Below are 20,966 nucleotides of genomic sequence, written 5' to 3'. Positions count from 1 at the left end.
ACACCTTTCATATCTGCAACCTTCAGAAGTTCGACCCTATGAGATTATTCTCAGTTTTTATGGCCCCAAACAGTGGAACATAACTCCCTGGATCTAAGGAAGCTTTATTCACTTAAAAAAGAAAACAAGAAGAAAAAGAAAAATATATAGTTATGTATTTAATTCAGTGTAACTTCATAGATGTACTGATTATCAATTTAATGGGTTACTGTTATGTTACCAAACTTTTTAATTTTACAATTAGTTACAATCGTATGTGTAAATCATTTTATAATGCATTTTTGTTTGTAAAGGTGGGGGGAAGAAAGAAGAAAATCCTTTCCCTTTTGTTTGTACTTGATTTTAAAAGACTGGTATATGGATATCCTATCACTGATGACCATTTTAAGATGACCATTAGTGGATACAGATGAGTCAAGAAGTACGTCAAGCCTTAGTGAAAACATTTGCTCTGTGAGAATCTGTCATACCTAAACCTTTAACTACTGCCTTCACATCGTGAAATACATTGTGTATTAAAGATGCTATCAAAATCTAGACAAAAATGGTTATCTTCAGCCCTTCTTGAAAGAGGAGAAATCAGTTTGTAGTTCATGTTGGAGAGTAAAGCGGAGGGAGTGGCTGGATGCTGAATCTGATCCTCCCCTCAGGCAAAGTATGCATACAGAAAAATGTTGATGCTGACTAGCAGAAGTGCATTGACACAGCAGAACCTAGACCAGAACACACTCTCTCGAACACTAGGAACTCTGGGTGCTGGAGTCTGCCCTGAGTTTCGTATTGCAGAGATGCACAGACCTGCCCCTTGCCCACAGATTCCACGGCGTTGTGGCTCAGAGCCTGAATCAACACACACAAACAGCAGACACAGGAAGTTACTCAACCAATAACTAACGCAGCCCCTTGTGTGTAGATGACTATTTAACTCATGAGGGCTGTTTTTAATTCTAAGTGAAAGTTCAGACGCTTACCCTGGGAGCTACGGTGGCTAACAGAGGACACTTTCTGTAGAGGAATTTCTCTTTGTGGCTCTTCAGTTATTGTCCACCAGGTCAGATTACACACCTGAGAGAGGAGAAAACACAAATGCAACAAAGTTGCATCCAACTACCTGTAAGTACATTTAATTTTTCTTCACTAGACCAACAGCCTGGCCAAAAAAAAAAAGTCACCACCAAAAACAAGGTCGCACACTCTACCAATGGGACATCATAGTCATGGTAAAGTCAGTGTACACATAAGAACTAACTTGGCTAAATAATTATTTTTAAAACTCCTAAATATAAAAATTTGACAGGCACATAATTGTACTTTTGAACCAACAAGGTGATTCCCAAAGAGCTATTAACTAAAAACCTGGCATGTCCCAGCATGATGTGCAGTGTGTTATTAAAAAAACACTCTGTGCCAAATGATGAACGCAGCCAAGCTTGTTCAGCTATTTTAGTGACATCATGTTTGGGCTGCACACTGTTCTGGCATTGGCACGGTTGCCTGAAAGCAATAAAGGTCCTAATTCAAACTGCAGCTTGTGTCTTTCTCTGTAGAGGTTGCATGTTCTCCCCTGTGCATGCATGGGTTTCTGTCTGGGTATTGTGGCTTCCTCCTACAGTTTGAAATGATATATGTACATGTTAGGTTAATTGGTTATTTTTAATTGAACTTAGGAGTGAGTGGTCATTTATCTCTGTGTTAGCCCCATAATGGGCTGGGAATATGTCCAGGATATATTTTGCCTCTTCCCTGATAGCAGCTGGGAATAAGCTCCAGGCCCCTGTGACCCTTAATTGGATTAAGTGGGTATAGAAATTATGGATCTTTTATATCTTTTTAAAGACACAACTAAAGAAACTGGGAAAAAAATTATATGTCTCTGCAACAGTCTGCCAGTAACACTAAAAGATACATCTTAATATTGGTTCTTTCATAAGTTCATTCCTTGAGTTAGGTAACATTTTTATGATTTAACAGTTTCCTGATCAGTGTTAATTAGCTAAACAAAAAAGCACAGCCAGTGGGTTACAAGAATTGTTGTCTTGTAACACAGAGGCCAACGTGCAGATATTTAGACGATTCAGGCTAATTTTAGTAGATAATATTACTGGTGTGCCAACAGAAAAACAAAAATGTCCCTCATAGTTCTATTATTTACTGTATCCATGTGCACTCACCTGTTCATGGCTGGGTGGCGGTGTAAGCAGTGATATGATGGCAACCACAATGGCGGTGAGGCCACAGAGAATAATGGCAAAATGGAGGTAGTGTACGCCACGTAACACCATAGGTGCCGAGTCCACAATGCCACATCTGGGAGGAGGGAAAGCAAACTCCAACACCATCCTACACACACCTACCACCAAACCCACCATCAGGCCCCAAAATGCTCCCTAAAAACACACAAACATACACATAAACACATGCAGATTACATTAAAGCTTTTTAAAGGAAATGCTGGTCTTCCTTCTTCTGGAAACAGTCTAAGTCCTGAAGTAGTTCTGGGTTTGCATTGTTGCACTTACACTTCCCGACATAAAAATCTGTCATCAACCTGTCACTTTTTACTTACTATAAATGTACAAATATGCAGCAACAAAAATACTGCTCCATTTCCCTTTCTGTTGTGAGAGAATGTGACCTGTGCAGTTTGACTTAACACTCACTAAAAAAAAAAAAATCCACTCATCTTGATATTTGTTAGTTTGATCTATTTGATGGGTGTGTTAGTAAAAATGTGCTGTGTCAAATTTCAGGACATTCTAGTGAGGGGCATTGTCTTATTTGGGTAGATGTCTTTCTTTTTTTCTGTGGCTTCCTATCATCGTCAAAGGTAATGTTTTGGCTCCTAAGCTTGATTTGTGACCTCACTAACAATGACAGTTCTGATATGCCTATTATGTATCCAGCATAATGTTGCTGTAATATACATTTAGTATAAAGAGTTTCTAGCTTTGTATTTTATCTATTCATTCAGCCATAAAGAAGAATCACAGAAGTAATTAGAAGAAAGTAAAACAATTCATGCTAAAGAAAACATAGTTGTGTCTGCCAAGTATCACAGTAAGACTAAGTTGTTAAATACTTTAATTCAAGATAGTCTGCTAGTGGTGCCAGAAGATAACCAAAGTCAGCAGAAAAAAAAGGAAGAAGACAGTCAGTGGTAAAGTAGTGAACCAACAAGAACATTATTTGTGATGCTAGTTTGGCTAAAATTAATTTAGATAATAAACTTATCATCTAAACACAAAATAATTAAAGCCAGCTTGAGTCTTAAGTCCTTTGAGTTGAAGAGTAAACCCAGCAGTGAAAGAGAAAACCCTGTTCAAGCTGAAAAACCTGAGAAAATTCTCTGGATTTCAGCTGTTAAGCAGCGTGCCAGAGGAGAGCAGACACGCCCAAGACTTGCTCTGTTAGAAAAAGAGGGAAATGATCTTAAATATCCAGCAGGCTGATCTTTACTTGCAGTCAAACAACATTTCAAAACATGAGTTATTATCACTAAATAAACATTCTTTCTACAGCATTGCTATCATTTCTTTATCTTAAGACAATCACACTTTAACTGACTCACACCTTGTTGAGATATTGACTTGTTCTCCTATTGAGAACAAAGTACACTCATGCCAGTTCATACACAAGAAATGATAAACAATACAGTTCATAAAATGAGTGAAGAACACAAATTATGAAGTGTGTTTTTACATATTCACACAATCAAGGGAGTCCACACACAGAAGTGAGAGAAAGAAAAAAAATGCTGTGTAGAGCTGGATCCCATGTGAGACTAATAAAATTGTACAATGCAGGAGGAAGGACACGCAGCACAGAGGAAAACACTAAAACTGCAGAAAGTTCTGCAGTCTGGTGTCCAGACTGGAAATAAACTTCAGAAGAAATTTGTCTGCCATAGAAAGCTAAGAGCAACAGCTTGTTTGTTTAACTTTTATTAGTGCAGCAGCAGGCTGCATGCTGTTGCGGGGGTTACACTGGTGCCTCACAGCAAGAATGTTTCTGCTTTGAACCTCAGCCTGTGTGGAGTTTGCATTTGTGGGTTCTCTCCAGGTACTTTAGCTTTTCCCCACAGTCCAAAAACATGTTTTAGGTTAACTGGTAAATCTAAACCAACCCTAGTAGCGATTGTGAGTTATTATTTCTGTGTTGACCCTATGGTGGACTTGCAACCTCCTATGGGTGTGTCCAAGAGACAGAATTGGATTAAGTGAATAAATAAATTGGATAAATGGATATGGTGGCAACGATGAGTCTATTTATAAGCAGATTTTTGTAAATTATAGTATTTCGGTGTTATTTATCAAGTGTAAATGTCAAACATTCACTCAGCTTCCCAAATAAAGTTGGAATATTGGACAATAGCTGGTGGATAGTTTCCATAATTTTCTAACATGTCATATAAAAATTAATTAAAATATTTCTGTATCAAACTGTATCACAGGGTTAGCCTGTGTCTTACCTGCTCATTGGTCCTCTTCCAGAAGACAGCCAGCGTGAAGACAGCTGTGACGGGTGGAGCAAGGCAGCTCGTCACTGACTGGATGTAGACGTACAGCTGTCCACTGTTGGCCGACTGAAGGATGGGGATCCACACCACACTCACCACCACCAAGATCACGGTCACAATCCTGAAACAGACATGAACAATGTCAGCCTCTTTTTAACTCTTTTTTGTACACAGGTATTACTTTTCAAGCTTGAGCTGATAAAAACAAAATAAGCAGAGCAGATGCTCTCTGATAAGTTTCATACTGTACCTGCCAACCAGCAGCAGCTCCTTTTCAGATGCTTGGGGGCGGTGCTTCTTCCAGATGTCCATGGTGAAGAGCGTGGAGCTGCTGTTGAAGATGGAGGTCAGTGAAGACATCAGAGCGGCCATCATCACGGCTATCATAAGTCCCCTCAAGCCTGTAATGCACGCAAACATACTGATGTCTGCAGGTCTGCACTAATCAATGCATTTGAAATAATTTCGCACACATATGCCATTGGGAGTAAAAAACTGTATTCTTACCACTTGGCATGAGTTCAGTGACCAGCTTAGGAAAGGCAATGTTGGAGCACCCCACCTCAGCTCCACACACACGCACACACTCTTCTGGATCGACACATCCAACAGAGTCTGAAATATGAAGGCAAGACTCAAAGGATAAGTCAATATAAAGTTTACCTTAAACAAGTCACATTACTCTTATGCTGGTTTCTACAGCTCTTCCTGTTGTCTGTTAACTCTGCTCATTTAAATGTTCTTTTTGGCAAATAAATTGTGTTATATGATGCACAAACACCAATATTTTTACCCCTTCATATTTAGTTTGTAGTTTAAGTCTGAATAAAAACACCCTTTCTGGTCTGCACTATCATATCAGTTGCAAAAGAAAAGTAGTACATCTCTTATCACAACAGATTTGATTAGCCTTTAAAATGTAAAATTTTCAATAGTCTGTGGTGATAAAATAAATAAATAAATAAGTGAAAACTTGCCCATTTGCAGCCTCTTTATGGAAACCCCTAAACTCCACATAATCTTCATTTATAATAATCCCAACATTCATTGGTTATTTCTCAAAGTTTTATTACTGGAACATCCAGTAGACCTTACAGTGACCGGTCATTAAAGAGGACTCCCTCCAAACAACAAAAAATGTGATTATCTGTCCAATGTGTAAAATAATTATGTTTTTCCTTTAAATGATTAAGACAGCTGAGCCAATAAAGTTCAACTATAACCCCCCCCCCCCCCCAAATATAACCATAGTCAATATTATCACAGCAGAGTGAAGTCAGAATGTGAGTAATGTTGATCGCGCTGGTTAGTTATTACACCTTGTTTCATAATGGTTCTGATTTAGGGTGAAAAACAAAATTTTCTCTCTGTGTCCAGGGAAGAGGGTGGGGTTTAGGGCTTCATTTCCCAAACCAACTACCGGACACCCCGCCTCTGCCCCCGGTAACCAGGCTTCCGGCAGCTCCACAACACACTTCTTCTACGAAGTTCGTGTGGTTTGAAGTAAGTTTAGACCGCTGGAAACTCGGACAAGGTGAGAGTGGAGACGTACTCGTGCCACGTTTGTGAAGCTGACGACTCTGAACAGTCGCCCGAACATCTGTGAACCTCTGCCGTCAGACTGAAAGGCTCCGAGTGATAAAGATGGGAACTGACTCGTCAGCGCAAAAGTTGACTGAATCACACACGGTTTCATCATGTTTAAAGGAGAATTGACGACTTCTTGCTTTGTTTAAAGTACGAGTTCCGCTTTGGACTGGCTTACTGGCAGACAGACACACATGCTTACTCATCCACTCCCCGACAGCTGCTTGCCTGCCTCCATGACGGCGGAGCCCTGAGGCTGGAGGAGTTGAGTCGGGCCGCCGTCGGGGTTATCCGGCCCCTGTCAGGTGAAAGGCGTGGCGTTGGGCGGGTGAGCTTTGTTCAAACTACACCTGAAAGAAAGATTTAGTAACCCGAGATCTGGGCCGAGTTGGAACCTGTGTTAGAGGGAAGTGGTAGCGGAATATTTCCCTTATGAAAACCCTTTCCACTAAACGGATCCGTTTATTAGTCTATGTCACGAGCCCAGGTCACGAGGATATTGTATGGACCGTAATGACATATCACACCTTTTCGAGGCTTGACCCTTCGGACCAACAAGTGGAAACTGGGTCAGAGCGGTGTCAGTACTTAACCGTTTATTGACCGGCGCTCAAACTGGGGCAATGGCTTTGTCTCAGATCCAGTGTCTGGACGAACACCACGTCAACTGGCGCGTGAGCGAAAGTAAACCAGAGTTTTTCTACAGCGAGGACCAACGGCTGGCGGTTGAGGCTCTCATCACCAAGGGCCGCGACGCGTTCACGGACTACATCCGTCAGAATGGTGTCCGGGAGTTTCTCTCAGAACCGGAGCTTGAGCGTATTGCACACATGGCAGAGGCCTATCGGCCTGGGTTCGAGCATCACCAGAAACCAGATACGCCCGGCCCAGGGAGCACTGCTCCGGGATCCGGGGAAGAGGCTGAAGACGGCGAGGTGTCGCTCGAGTACTGGCCAGACCGGTCTGAGGCCTCTGTGGCGGAGCTGGACCTAGGGTGGCCTGAAGCCATCTCTTACAGGGGGGTCACGCGCGTGACCGTCCACACGCAGCCTCCAGCAGACGGACACACGCACATCAAAGAAGTGGTGCGCAAGAGCATTGCAGCAGCGCAGAAGGTAGGCAGTGATTAGGATGATGGTAGTGGTATAAAGCAGTTATTAAAGAAGTTCTCCAATCAAAATACAATATAACATAAACACCTCAGAGGTAAACCATTAACCTCTGTTAGTCTCTTAACCCCGAATTATAAAAACCCATTAAAACACTTGTAGAAATATGCGTTAATTTTTTATGAACAATACATTTACTTTATGAAGTCCAGTTTTTAAAAAGACCCAATTAAATCTTAGAGTTCACTTGTATCAGTAATTAGACACTAAATTAAAGGGGACTTCTTTCCATTAACAGTGCACATCATGGTTTTAAAACGTGCTGAGCGGTTAGTGTCCAGTGCAGCTGCAGCCACAAAGCCACATAAACAATGCAGTGCTTCTCTAACTCGGTGACTATTACAGGGCTGAGTTTATAGTTGAACTATTTATTAGATTTCAGAGTTTGCAGATGCACAAGAAATTAAGTGGCAGATGTTTTGATAATTAATTAAAAGAAAAAAAGCTATGGAGTCTAATTAGTTAAAGATTTCTCAAGCTTCTCAGATGTCAGTGTCAGGATGCTTTTTGTTATACATGATTATTATCAGTGTCCTTTATGTTTTGGTCTGTTAGATTTCAAGTCATTAAAAGTCATCATTGGTTCCGGCGAATAATCAGCACATCAGTTGTTATTGTGTTAACTTGGTAGTTGTTGCTCAGAATAAATATATGTTGTTTTATATGTATATGTTATTTTTTCTTATTTTGGCACAGGTTTGACTTTTCTTGAATGTTCTCATGTGGCTTTCAACCATGTAGCTGCACACTAAAAGTAAATCGGACATGAGCTTTTTGGGACAGAATTTAAGCTGGTGTCTCGAATTTAAATCTGTTCAGAGCTTACTGTTTTTTTTGCCCATTTAGATCTCATTAATTTATAACTCTTGTCTAACAATTGTATTTCACTTCCTGACGTGCAACACTTTTACCCACCCACACAACAAATTTTAATAAGACCCGTCTGAGCTTGACATACCAGTGGTTAAGAAACGCCCTGACGTCATTCAGTGTGTTAATGCCCGGAGCAAATACATCTCTTTTACCTCTCATTTGTAAAAACGCTGGCACATACTCATACACTGTGTTGCCTTGCATCAGAGATGGAAAAGATGCATTTTCACTGTTTGAAAGACATGACATGGTTTGCTTCTACATTTTCTAACTTGATCTAAAATTCTCAATGCATTGTCTCATTGAATGCAAGTACATTGAAAGGACAGTTAAAATGAAATCTTCTTGATTAATTTAAGTAATCTTTTGGCTTTAAACTAAAAGTTTTATCAGGTAAGTAGCATCCTCCTGTCTCTAGATAAACACACTGTCCAGTCAAGTCGCATTTAATTACAGTCTCCCCAAGGAACATCTCATTTCTGGACAGCGAGAACATTTTGGTTTAATCTATATTGTTCATAGCCAATTCTCACAAGTGCTCTGCTTCATGTGCATTTAATGGGTTTAATATTGTTGATAAGAGCAGCTTAAATTGAACCTGCCCTCAGACCAGGAAACACTAACTTCAGCTGTGGTTTCCTGTGCATGTTTTTCCTATATGTGTGTGTAGGTGATAGCTGTGGTGATGGATGCATTTACAGATGTGGATATCTTTCGAGACCTGCTGGACGCATCCTACAAACGCAAAATTCCTGTGTATATAATTATTGACATAGCTGCAGTCCCCAGCTTTCTTTCCATGTGTGGCAGAGCTGATATGCACCGTGGCCACCTAAAGGTTAGTATGCAGACACACACTCATGCACACAGATGGTATTTTGATAAGCTTGTTGGGTAGATAGCCACCTTTTATAAGATCATTTATTGGATATTTTTAAAAGGTAGCATAACTTTACATTTTTAAGAGGATGCTCTTAATAAAAACATTGGAAAAAAAAAGATAAAGGTAATTTGATAAAGGGAAATATTTAAAATTAGCTAGTTGTTCCCCATAGGCTGAATTTCTTTGTTACCAACAGTCTTTGTGAGTTAAATTCATTAGGGCAAAAACATAAACCATTTAGTGTTTTTCTTTTGGGGGGGGGTTTCCAAATATTTTAGACCGGAGGCAATGAGGATACTAAGCACATTCCTGTCTGTGCTGCAGGCAATTAGAGAAACCACACACACATAGGTTTGTCCTTCCTTTTGGCTTGTTCCTTCCTTACAACACTAACTTTTAGTTCTCTCTTACCGCTTTCAACTTTTCTTATCTTACCTCTCCACTGTTACTGGGAGCATTTATGACTCCTATGTTAAGCGTCTCCTGTGAGATTTCACACAGAGCTAACGCTCAGCTTGGAACCACTCCCTTATCACAGGACTGAAGACAAACACCACAGGGTGTGTCATAGAAGCATGTACATACACAGAGAGAGTCCATGCTCCAACCTGTAGAGTCACTCAACATCATGTTGTAGTGTTATTAATGATGAGCTTTAACTCTTGAGCAACAAGGAAACGCATTCTTCTCAGTCAATGTTCTCTTGTTACATTTATATCCACATTGTGTACTAAAATCCTCTCTCCCATTAATAAAAACATCTAGAGTTAGCACAGCATTAACCTTGTGCACGTGTGAATGTGTAGAATCTACGAGTGCGATGCTGTGGAGGCTTGGAGTTCTTGACGCGATCGGCACAGAAGGTTCGTGGATCTTTGAGCCAGAAGTTTCTCCTGGTGGATGGAGATAGAGCCATCTCTGGTTCGTACAGGTGAGCAGCACACAAAACAGCACTACTGTCCATTTTTTCTATCAGCATTGAATAAAATGAAATGAAATAAAACAATAAATCCCTAAAAACTACTAATCTGATTTGGTTGTTTAGTTTTCCCAAACTTTACTAGTTTAATGTCACTCTCATCGAGGCCCTCCTGGTTTTTAACTCCAACAGGCAGCTATTTTCGTTCCTATAAATCACCCACACACATCCTGCTGAGTAGAAAATAGCTGACAAAAAAGTTAGCAACCAGCTGATGAACAAAGAGGAGAATTTAGCAGCTAGACAGCCAGATACTGTCCTCAGTGTCTAGAGGGGAGTTAAATCACTCTGAAAGAAGCTTGCAATGTTGCAGCTCTGCATGCAAACTCACTGACAAACTGATGCATTAAAGCCACTAAACATCTATGTGTATTAGTGTAAAAGATGCACTTAGACTGACAGCACAACACCCCAATACATCTTTGTCATCTCACTGACTTGTGAACAACACAGATGAAAAGGTGTAGAGCAAAGGCGGCCCTTAATTTATTACTTACTGTGAAATATTTCTATACAAATCCCATCTTTGTCACTTGAATTATGCTATAATCTAACAAACATTACACAATGTGGCTGGAATGTGTTATGTTGAGACTGTCCATTGTTTTTCCCATCAAACCAGTTGGCCACTTGTTGCAGCTTGCCTAACTGTTATCAGCTAAAGCTAATTCCTGCAAATAAGGTTGCTTTTTCAGCATGTGCCCACAGAAAGCTTTCAGACATCCATAACTGCCTGTGGATCAGTGATTATGCATACTCACACACACTGTATCTCGTGTTTTAACAGGAAGTTGAGGAATAATGTGATCAAAGAGCATAATGTGATGCATGAGTTAAGGAAAAAAACATCTTGTGTAACATTTTGTAATAATTAAGCCATGATAAACTATTAATATGGTTTTATAAGTGGGATATGTGAATATCAAAAAAGAGTTTAAGTATTACTAACATGAACCAACATGATTTGATAGGAAAAAAGGAAAACCTGCAGATAAAAAAAATATATTATTAAGTTTTCTCCTCTTTGGTGTTCCAGTTACACTTGGTCCTCGTCTCGTTTGGATCGGAACCTCATCACCGTGATCACAGGACAGGCTGTGGAGACCTTCGATGTGCAGTTTCGTGACCTATACTTTATGTCCAGAGGTCTGTCTCTTAATAAAGTTCCCATGGTGGACGAGCCAGCGCCTGACCCAGTGCCTCAGATGGCACCAGCTCCTGTCCCAGCTTCTGTTGCAAGGAAACTCATCAATCCCAAGTATGCACTTGTTGTCACTGGAACTCACACAAGTCCCACCTCCTCTGACCAGAACTCCAGCAACAAGAACTCAAACCCCCAGAATCCTGCTGGGCTGAAAGTGATAAAAGGAAGGTTGAAGGAGGTTATTGTAGAGTCACCCATACATCCAGGGTTAGCCAATCTGGAGAAAGCATACTTGATCCCATACCTGCCCACTTGGCCAGAGCCAGACCCACCAAGTGATGTGATTGGCTTTATCAATATTAGAGATGAAAAGAGAGCCAATCAGGTTCACTTACAGAGGTCAGAAAGGTTTGAGGTTAGTCAGGCTATACGGTTTAGCTCACCACTGGCAGTAACAGCCCAGGCTGAGGAACCTGCTTCAAGTCAGGGGACAGCAGTTGAAAAATCATCTGGGAACTCAAGCCCAAAAGCTTCTACTCCCACGAGTCCCGCCAAACTGCTCAAGCCACACACCGCTCCAAACAAAGACCAAACTGATTCCACAGAGTCCCCTCAACAGCCCAACACCCCTCCAGCACAGGACACCAGCAAATCAAATGCACACACTTCTGTTCCACAAATCAAAGTTACTGCTGATTCACAGCCTACAGACAATGTTATTCAAACCCCAGAAACACAACCTGCAGCACCTCCTGTACCTAAACGGCGTACGCTGCAATTAGTCATAGACCCTGCCCTGCGTGAACAGCCTAGTGAAGCCCATGTAACTCTGGTAAAAATGGACCAACCACAAATTCTAATCAAAGAGCCATCGCAGAAGGAGAAGACACCAGGCCGTGGTCGCCTAACATCAATGAAAGATGGTGGTGACTCTGGAAGTAATGAAGAAGGCAGCCAAGACAGCACGAAAGTCATGTGTGACCGAGCAGGCAATGAAGACCCCTCAAGTGCGTCCACAGCATCAGAGGAGGAGTTTTATGATTGTCCACAGCAGGAATCAAATGACCCATTAACCAATGGTGTACAGACAGGATCAGGTCGAGGTCATCGTCAAGGAGATGGGCTCAACATGATGGCCCGCCTTTCTCAGAGTATGCTAGAGTTGCGGGAGCCCAGCCAATTAGAAGACAGCATTTCGCTCATACGTCAATCACAGCAGCTGCGCAGACAGGGACACCCGTCCCCACACAGACACATAGGACAGGTGAGCATCCTGTACAATACTTTTAATACTGCTATTCCCTCAATCCCTCAATTTTTTTAATATTCTTGGCTTATATTGTACATTTTTGTGCTGTTAATCAGGTACTCTGTTTTCTGGGTAGTATGTTCTCCCTCTTTGCAGACTAAACTAATTGTTTCATTAATTACCTGACAGAAATTAACTTCTTAGTAATTGCCTGTTTAGGTAATTATTCATCCAAAAGCACGTTCCAGCTGTTCAGATATGTATACGTGCTGATTTTCTGCCTTGTGTGACTGTAAATTGACAAGGAAAACCACTTGCTGCCCAACAATGCTTACGTTATTCTTTTAATAACTTTTTAATGCTTTATGAGAAATTGCTTTCAGAGATTCCCAGAGATTTTATCTATCATCAACAGACTTACAAGAAATGCACAGACTCACACACACGTCGAGTTTTATGCAAACCATTGCCAAAATGGGTGTGTGCCATCATAGGTAGCACAGCAAGCTGCTGCCTGCCTAAAGTAAATACATCTTACTTTTTTATTTTCAAATTTAAAGGTGTGTGTGTGTGTGTGTGCATATTTATGCACAAGCTTGCCCTTCTCCACCCATGTAAGTGCACGCACCTGGATAGAGAGCTCGGCTGATCATGCCAGGTAGAATGATGAAGATGAAAGACAGCATCTTCAGATAGGCTGCAAAGATAGATGCTCCTTTTACATGACTCATGTTTTTGGCAGACAGGGACCGTTGTACAATAACCTGTAAATACAGGCACACGCACATTAGAAATATTAAAAGGTTGTCAAGCTCCTCTCGAAAGATACAAGTTAAAAAACGAAGGAAAAATAAGATATAAGTTTTTACAATTAACATGAAGAGCAGTGTGAAAGATGCCAAAAAATAAACTAAAAAAGCCATTAAGATGAAAAAGAAAAAAAAGAAGAAAATGTTTTTGGAGAGACTGAGACGCTTCAGGGTTAACACATTTACAAAACAAATAAAACTGTAAAAATATAGAAAAATGGAGAAATACAGATGCACAAAATGAGTAATTAGGGTTTCAAATGTACAACTCTAAACAGAAATAAATTAATGAAATTATGAAAAAAAAAAAAGAAAATGGTTTTTTCCTCATTTATTGTCACAGATTAATTATTGTATTTGGCTTTTTAGTCATCCTCACAACCTCATCTTCAGCGTCCTCACTTAATAAGAAACATGACTTTATATGTGAACTTTACATAAAACAAACAAACAAAAACAAACAATACAATTTCCCTCAGGGATAAATAAAGCATTTGATTTGATTTTGTTAAGGTGAGTGTAAGTTTGGATCACCTTAAAGGACGCTGCTGTGATTGGTTGTCTCATTGTTAGTCAGTTTTGCTAAACCTTTGTGGACAGACTGAGGATCATGGATCCAGTGATTTTTGTGTGCAAATGTTCTACTTATAAAGTTTGATAATTTAGGAATTTGGGTTGTTGGTAGGACAAAGTGAGCTTTGTTTTGGTGTCATTTTGAGCCTAGAGACTTTTAACTGGGTCTTTATTATCCAAATTCCTTTTAGTTGAGCACAGAGAGCTGCTGGAAACAGTTTTTTCTTCTTTAATCAGGGAATAAAATTACAAGTTGGAAAGTTTTAGACTAGTTTAAGCCAAGAGCCAACAGCAAAAATAAACTCTTATTGCTGCGCAGCATTTTTTAACACCCAGAGTGTCTTCAGTCACATCACCACCCACAACACAGTAATGTCCCTGTAGCTAATCGAGCACCATCCAGTAATTTTACATTCATTTTAATAAGCTACTGATTTAAAGCCCACACTGCTTCAGTGGTGTTAAAAAAAGGCTTAAAATAATAGCAGAAACTTTCCTGCCACAATGTTTGATCCTGTTATAAACTCTTCATTTTTGCACACAAGACAGTTTTATTTTGCTTCATGTAACTGCTCTTTAACTCATGTACAAGAGCTGAATAATGACAAGGTGGCAATAAAAAAGGGAAACCTAAAACTTTAAAAGAATTTTAAATATATATTCTTCATCTTTTTTTCCCTCATTGAAACACTGTTGTAAATATGTAATGATTTTTTTTCCCCTCGATCTTAAACTAAAGCGGTAGAATTTAGAGCAGCCATCTATCTTAGTCATACAACAACAACAACCTTCGGTTAATGTGAAAGTGTCATAACAAAGATGTCTCAACCATCAGTCAAAGCCAAAGACAGTTAAATCATCAGTATGTCAGTCATAGGTCACACCCAGGTTAAAGTTCCTCTCACCTTCATTCAGACAGACCCCTGAGGGTGGCTGACAGAGCAACAGTCCAAGTGTGATATTTGCCATTCACACCAGACTGGGCAATGCATAAAGTAAGGTGTAACACCAAAGCCCTTAATGAGTTAAAGGTTTCTTACAACATGTCATGCTACTTAAACAAGTCATATCAGCAATTCTAGGTGTGTAAAACAAATGGCATTAGATGAGACCATGTAAACATATCACTTTTCTTAATGTTTAATAAACAGTCAGTGTTAGAAAGAACACTGACTGACTTCTTGTGGTTTTACTTTAGCTTACAGTTAGGTGTGTAGTTGTTGTTAACTCCATTAAACCTTAAACTTGCCTTGAGGCTTGAGGTAATGCCATAGAGGTAGAAAAATAAATTACTTTTGTAGTTGTGTGCAGTTCCTCTGAAAAACTGACAAACATATTAAGACCCACAGCTCATGTGTGGCAGTTATTTTTCATTTTAGCTTGTGGATGCATGATTACATTCACAGCCTGTTTCTGTGCCTTTTAAAGATGACTTTAATGTTTATGCTGATTTGAATAAAAGTCTCTGCTGAATGTAAATGTTAAGTGTTATATAAAAGCATCAGGATGTTTTCCCAGACATCACACCAACACATTCAGATGTCGGGTTAACTGGAAGTAGTCTAATAGAAGCTTTACTGAGAACAGGAATAAACATACATAAAACTTCTTCGTGCTCAGTTTCTTTGGTGACACACTTATCCGCAGCTTCAAAACAAAGCTGTGCTCATGTCTTTGTGTAACTGTTTAACTGCAACTCAAATATTTGTGCAAGAAGGTTAAATGGTTGCAGAAAACAAGCCATAATGAGAATTCTGGTGAAGTGAAGAATAAATACTAAAGCACAAGTTAAGAAACTGACCCTGGACATCCTATTCATCTTTCTGTTCTTCTTTTCTCTGTGCAGCTGTTCCAAATCTCAAGATCTCCAGGTCGGGATGCGAGACTAAAGGGGCCCAAAGTCATCATTGCTAAACCAGGGAGTTTTCATCGCCCTGCTCGAGCAGCTGGTCTTGTGATAGGAGGACATCGTTACTGGCAGGGCCAAACGTCGCAGCCTGATTCAGCCCGTCTGCAGGTAGAAACCCGCTCTGGACGGTCACCACGACGACACAGCCCAGGCTACAGGAAGACAGATCACGTGTCACCACAGCCGCCAGCCGGCCCGTCAGGCTTATTCGGAGTGCCTCTGTCAAAACTCAGCAACTTTCGAAACATGAGAGCGCGAGGAGGAGCGTCTCAGAAGAAAGTGTCTCAGAATAATAAGGCTGCCAGGTAGAACTGTGCAGGTATACATGGGTGGTCCTTCTCTGAGACTGGTGACACTTTGGAATTTTTTAATCTTCTTTCTGATTTGAAACCCTGCGTCACAACAAACATTAAAAGTCTATGTATGATAATGGATTTTACAAACATGCTGAAGAGTGTATGAGAAAACAACTTCTAATAGGGATATGTCAGCTGATTTGTGTTTACAAACGCATAAACGGGATGACACGGATACCTTCTATTTGTTTAGTAGGATATGTTGCAGATGGCAGTTTTAACAGATGTGGTACAGTGTTTTTTAAGTTCTTGTGTTCTATGCCGTCTGTTAAACAATATTTAGATCAAACATCTCTAAATTACCTCAGCTGCTTTCCTTACTTTTACACGGTTGTGTAATGTTTGTACAAGTCCAGCACACACGGATGTAACATATCTAAGATATTAAGATCCGTTGATACAAATCAAACTTTAGTACTGACAGCACTGTGTGGTTACAGGTGGTGAGAGGACAGGGCTACCCTGTTGGTTTCTTTCAATAATTGTCAGAAGTTGTTGATTACTTGCACAGATGTAAAAATGTGCAGCTGTTAAGCACTGTCTTGGGACCAAAACTGAATGTTTTAAATAAAAAAGTAAGACTTTCTGAATCCAATCTGTTTTTGCCTGAACCAGGGCAGTTTTTAAAAACTAGTTCAAGACAGTAAATCTTACTGTCAGTAACAGACCATAACTTAAGCCTACAGGATCTGCCAAACCAGACAACCGACCATGAGATAATCAGGTTTAATGGCTATGTTAGAGGCTAGTGAAGCATTTTTAGAACTGCTGAAAAATAAAAGTGGGTTTTTGGTTTCTAAAAGGATTTCAAAGCCTGGATTATGGTGAAAATGATCAGGTTGACTTGTGCTGGTTGGACTCTCAGGAGACTGAAAGAACTTACTGAAGCAAGCTTTATACCAGAGATTCAGATGGGGTGGAATTTTTCATTTTATAGTGAGCTACACCCACTCTATAGTGAGAAATACTCTCAACCTGCAAGAGTAACTATGTGAATATTATTTTATAGCAGACCATGTTTGAAGACACTTACAAATGAACACATCTGCACATCTCAAAGAGACATTGTCTCTCCTGTTAGTCCTTGGTGCCTCATCTGGATGCTGAGTGGTTACATTCTTGCAAGTATCTCAGGTAGATGACCTCTGAGACCCTCCTCAAAAAAAGAGACCTCCCCTAGGCAGACCCTGTGGAAGGAAATTCCTCCAAGAAGAGTCCTGGCATGGTCAAGGCATCAGGGTGGAGCCTGCCCTCTTTTCTTTTGTTTTGTGGATGCAGTCATATGATTAGCCGGGAGTCAAACAAATGAGCAGGTAGCTTAAATAAAACCAAAATATCTTTCTTGTTATTTCAGGAACTTCCTCGTTCTGTAATAATCGTGTTGTACTGAAACATTTCCTTGGTGGGATCAGCATATTTAAGCATTCAGTGTTCTTATACAACTGCAGTTAGTTTACATCAGTTTTTTTTAATGGCAGAAAATCTAAATTAACCCAAAAAGTTACATTGTAGTGATTTACATTTTTTTGCACTTTAAAGGGAAGTCAGCTATTTTCCACATTGTTAGATTTGGGTAATAAAGCTCAGCTGATTTCCACTAACTTTGCTTGCATCAGAAAGAACTCCTCTCATTTGGGACACTTACTAATTTTGCCAGTGCCGTTTCATGTCAGTGAAAGTCTCTGGGTTTTTGTGTCTGTTTGAGACGTACCTGATCAGTGCACCAGTACCAGGTAGCCAGTATGGTGAGGCCCAGAGTCATGCCGGGCCAGGGAAGGTCTCCAGTGACGGCATCTCTGAATAGATGCATGGCGTCGGGCCGTGGCAAGTGACAGGTGCTGTTGGGGATGATCTTACTTGGCACCGCTATGCTGTACACACGCTCCAAGTTGCTATAACCACCAATCTTGTTGAAAGCTAGATACAAATCATCGGCCATGAAATTTGTTTCAAAAAACAGACAAACATCTGATTAATGATTAAACTTGTTTGCTTTGAAATGATGGAAATTGTGCATACCAGTAATTGTTAGGATGATTGCGCCTATGATCATGATAAATGTCTGTAAAGTGTCTGTGTAGATGACAGCAGCAAGGCCGCCTGCAAAGGAAAAGAGATGCATTTTAAGTACCAATCATTTCATTATTTATTTAAATAAGGTGGCGGTATTTTATTTTAAAATGGTAAGACAACTTGTTTTAATTCCATTATATTCATTTTAACAGAGCAGCAAATTCACACATTTGAGAAGCTGCAGCCAATGACTGTTTTGGATTTTTGCTTGCCTAAAGAGTCCAAAGGAAGTAGAAACAAAATGAACTGATCAATTTTTAAGTCTTATTTAAACAGTTTTCAATCGACCCATGAATTTTATTTCATGTGTGGCTACCTGCAATGGTGTAGAGGGCAGTGACCACCAGCATGAGGACAGTGGACAGATAGAGGTTCCATCCCAGGCACACCTGAACAAACAAGGCTCCAGAGTACAGGTCAGTCTGGTGGCACAAACACAACAAACAGTGAAAGTAAGGATTTAATCACATAAAGGGTGTTTTTGTGTCTACATGGAGTTTTATGTTGACTTCTTGGTGTGAGTGTGTTTGCTTTTTCATCGCTGTTGTACCGATATCTTTGTGAAGACAGACAGCAGCAGTGACAGAACAGCCAGGTAGGTCCGGATCCTCTCGCCTCCAAAACGACGCCCCAGATACTCCGGCATTGTGACTATCTGATCACACACATTTTAATATTTTCAACACAGCAACAGAGATATACAACAGGTAGAACTTAGGGAACTCTTGTCTGTTTTGCCTTTCATTTAATGCTGATTGTTGTTTAATAGATTTACACTTCCCTGGTTTTAAACATAATTATGCTTCTGACAAGGTGCATCGTTTTTGCTCTTTGTTGTTTGAGGGCAGCTGAGCAGAATGCAACCGTAACACCCTCCTGGGGAATTTACAAGGCGGGGAATCCTTGTTAGGGAAAAAGCCTTTTGGCACCTAAATGTACCTGCAGAACCAGCCTTAACAAGAAAACTCACACCCACATATGTGTGTTTTGTGTGTGTGTGCTTTTGAACAAACCCCTGAGGAAATGTAGACAGGCACAAATATCCAGGCCAGCGCCAGCAACACATAGGTGGCCTGACAAGGGGAGCAGAGAGAGAAAAGACAGAAGGGCTGACCCAGATTGTCCACAACAATTAACTCATGAGGAAAAATCTTACCTTTCTAACTGCAGGTGAAGATAAACATGTTTTACACCCACACATGTGGGTCATGTTAAAGAAACATGTTGCTGCCCCCTGCTGTATATTACCTGTTACAGCTGTTGATAGAAGTTCAGCTCACTTTGCAAGGAGTTAAATCGCTCAATGTCTGGACACGTTCAAAGATTAGATTAGGAAAAAGGCCAAATGGAAGTCTACATATACAAAGAGTTTATTTTCAAATACAAAAGGGAGATTAGTTTTTATACTCTGTTTTCTTATATCTAAGCAGCAACAGAAGCCAGAAAAGAAACTATTTGTAGTTGGATTAGCAAACCGGATGTGCTTCATTCCAGGCTTTAATGTCTTTATTTACTATTAATAGAGCAGCTAGAATCCTCTGAATTTGTTGAGTGGATGTGCTTTCTACTCACATTCCATTCAAAACCAGCAACAGCGATGCCGCCTGCAGCTCCAGTCCCAGCCAGACCAATAAACAGACCTGAGCCCTCTGAACTGGCAAAGAGGGATGATCCAATCTGTGTAGACCAGTGGTTGAAGACACATTTTGATCTTTTAAACAAATGTAAACATCAATACAACTATCTAAAAATACTGTAGATAAGCACCACAGACAAAAAAAGTGGTGCCTGTGTAAAATGTAAAAAACAAAAAAAAACAAAGCATTGAGTTACAAATACTTTACAATATCTCAATTTTTAAAATACACAAGGACAATATATAAAATTTAGAATCAGAGAATACGTTTAACTTCTTTTAGGACCGGTATGTAATTATGACTTTGTTCCATTATGCTGCCAGGTTTCTGACTAAATCCTCCCAAGTTTTCATGTGACTCCAGTCTTGATGCAACTGCACTGGCTTCCAGTTTATTTCAGAGTGCAATTTAGGACTCTTTCACTGACTTGGAGAGCTCTTCACGGGCCGGCACCAGGTTATATCCTCTGCATCCATATCTTCCTGGCAGGTCGTTGAGGTTCTATGACCAGGGCTTGCTAATGGTGCCAGATACTAAGTTGAAAACAAACGAGACAGAGCTTTGTGTTCAGTGGCCCCAGACTCTGCAACGCTCTTCCTTTGGACTTGACATTGGTGCGCTATGTGGTCACTTTTAAAAGCCAGTTAAAAAAAACATATTTTTCTGCTTTTTATTAATTTATCTTGTTTTTATGCATTGCTGGCTTTTAAAAACACAATTATTTGGAAACTGAGGAGACCATTTGCTATCGTTTTAAAAGTGAAATGTTTGCTCAGTCTCGCTTAACATGGGAATCCATACTTTTTGTTTCATAATGTATCACGTTTTTAGCGTGAGCCAAGTCATGATGGCAGCTTAACACTCTGACTCTTGTACTACAGAGCTGCTACAGAATGTGGTTTAGCACGCTTGTTCCAAACCCTGTCTATATTGTTGAGCATATTTATCTTCATGGATGTGAAAGTTACTCATGCCGTCTTCACTAATGCCCTCTCATCTATCATGGATGTTGACTTCTGAACTCTGCACTGTTAATAAGCTGGAAGGACCTTCTCTTCTTCAGCCTGGAGGATGCAGTGTCTTATTATTTTCAAGCTGAATTTCAATTTTAGATTATTCAAACATCAGGGCAGTTTTCAGCCTCAAACGAGGTTGGTTCTGGAGAAGTCTGGTTATTTTTAAAGTGGTTCTGAGTCTATGCAGTGATCC

At 40.1% G+C, this 20,966-nt stretch overlaps 2 protein-coding genes and 1 long non-coding RNA gene across 3 annotated transcripts; 2 read left to right on the top strand and 1 right to left on the bottom strand.

Annotated features, from left to right (window-relative positions):
• Window positions 1–107: 107 nt before the first annotated feature.
• Window positions 108–19,768, bottom strand: slc5a10 (solute carrier family 5 member 10). The gene is made up of 13 exons (XM_041982345.1): window positions 19,693–19,768; window positions 19,134–19,193; window positions 18,671–18,775; window positions 18,437–18,542; window positions 18,067–18,147; window positions 17,759–17,964; window positions 13,029–13,164; window positions 5,024–5,131; window positions 4,767–4,917; window positions 4,469–4,637; window positions 2,172–2,387; window positions 972–1,065; window positions 108–840 (listed from the first exon to the last, which is right to left on the bottom strand). Exons 3-13 carry the CDS (start codon window positions 18,764–18,766, stop codon window positions 647–649), a joined length of 1,557 nt encoding a protein of 518 aa, XP_041838279.1. The 5' UTR covers window positions 18,767–18,775; window positions 19,134–19,193; window positions 19,693–19,768; the 3' UTR covers window positions 108–646.
• LOC121637965 lies at window positions 975–5,348 on the top strand. The gene is made up of 2 exons (XR_006009974.1): window positions 975–1,113; window positions 4,491–5,348. It is a non-coding gene; the product is annotated as an uncharacterized LOC121637965 (long non-coding RNA).
• LOC121637962 (protein FAM83G) lies at window positions 5,987–16,637 on the top strand. Its single transcript, XM_041982344.1, has 5 exons — window positions 5,987–7,218; window positions 8,816–8,983; window positions 9,835–9,959; window positions 11,044–12,415; window positions 15,629–16,637. The coding sequence occupies exons 1-5, from the start codon at window positions 6,727–6,729 to the stop codon at window positions 15,998–16,000; spliced, it is 2,529 nt and encodes an 842-aa protein (XP_041838278.1). The 5' UTR covers window positions 5,987–6,726; the 3' UTR covers window positions 16,001–16,637.
• Window positions 19,769–20,966: the final 1,198 nt, after the last annotated feature.

This window comes from Melanotaenia boesemani, chromosome 4 (assembly GCF_017639745.1).
Source record: "Melanotaenia boesemani isolate fMelBoe1 chromosome 4, fMelBoe1.pri, whole genome shotgun sequence".
Lineage (NCBI taxonomy): Eukaryota > Metazoa > Chordata > Actinopteri > Atheriniformes > Melanotaeniidae > Melanotaenia > Melanotaenia boesemani.
The sequence above is the reverse complement of the archived record's forward strand: the minus strand, read 5'-3'. Positions and strand labels throughout refer to the sequence as shown.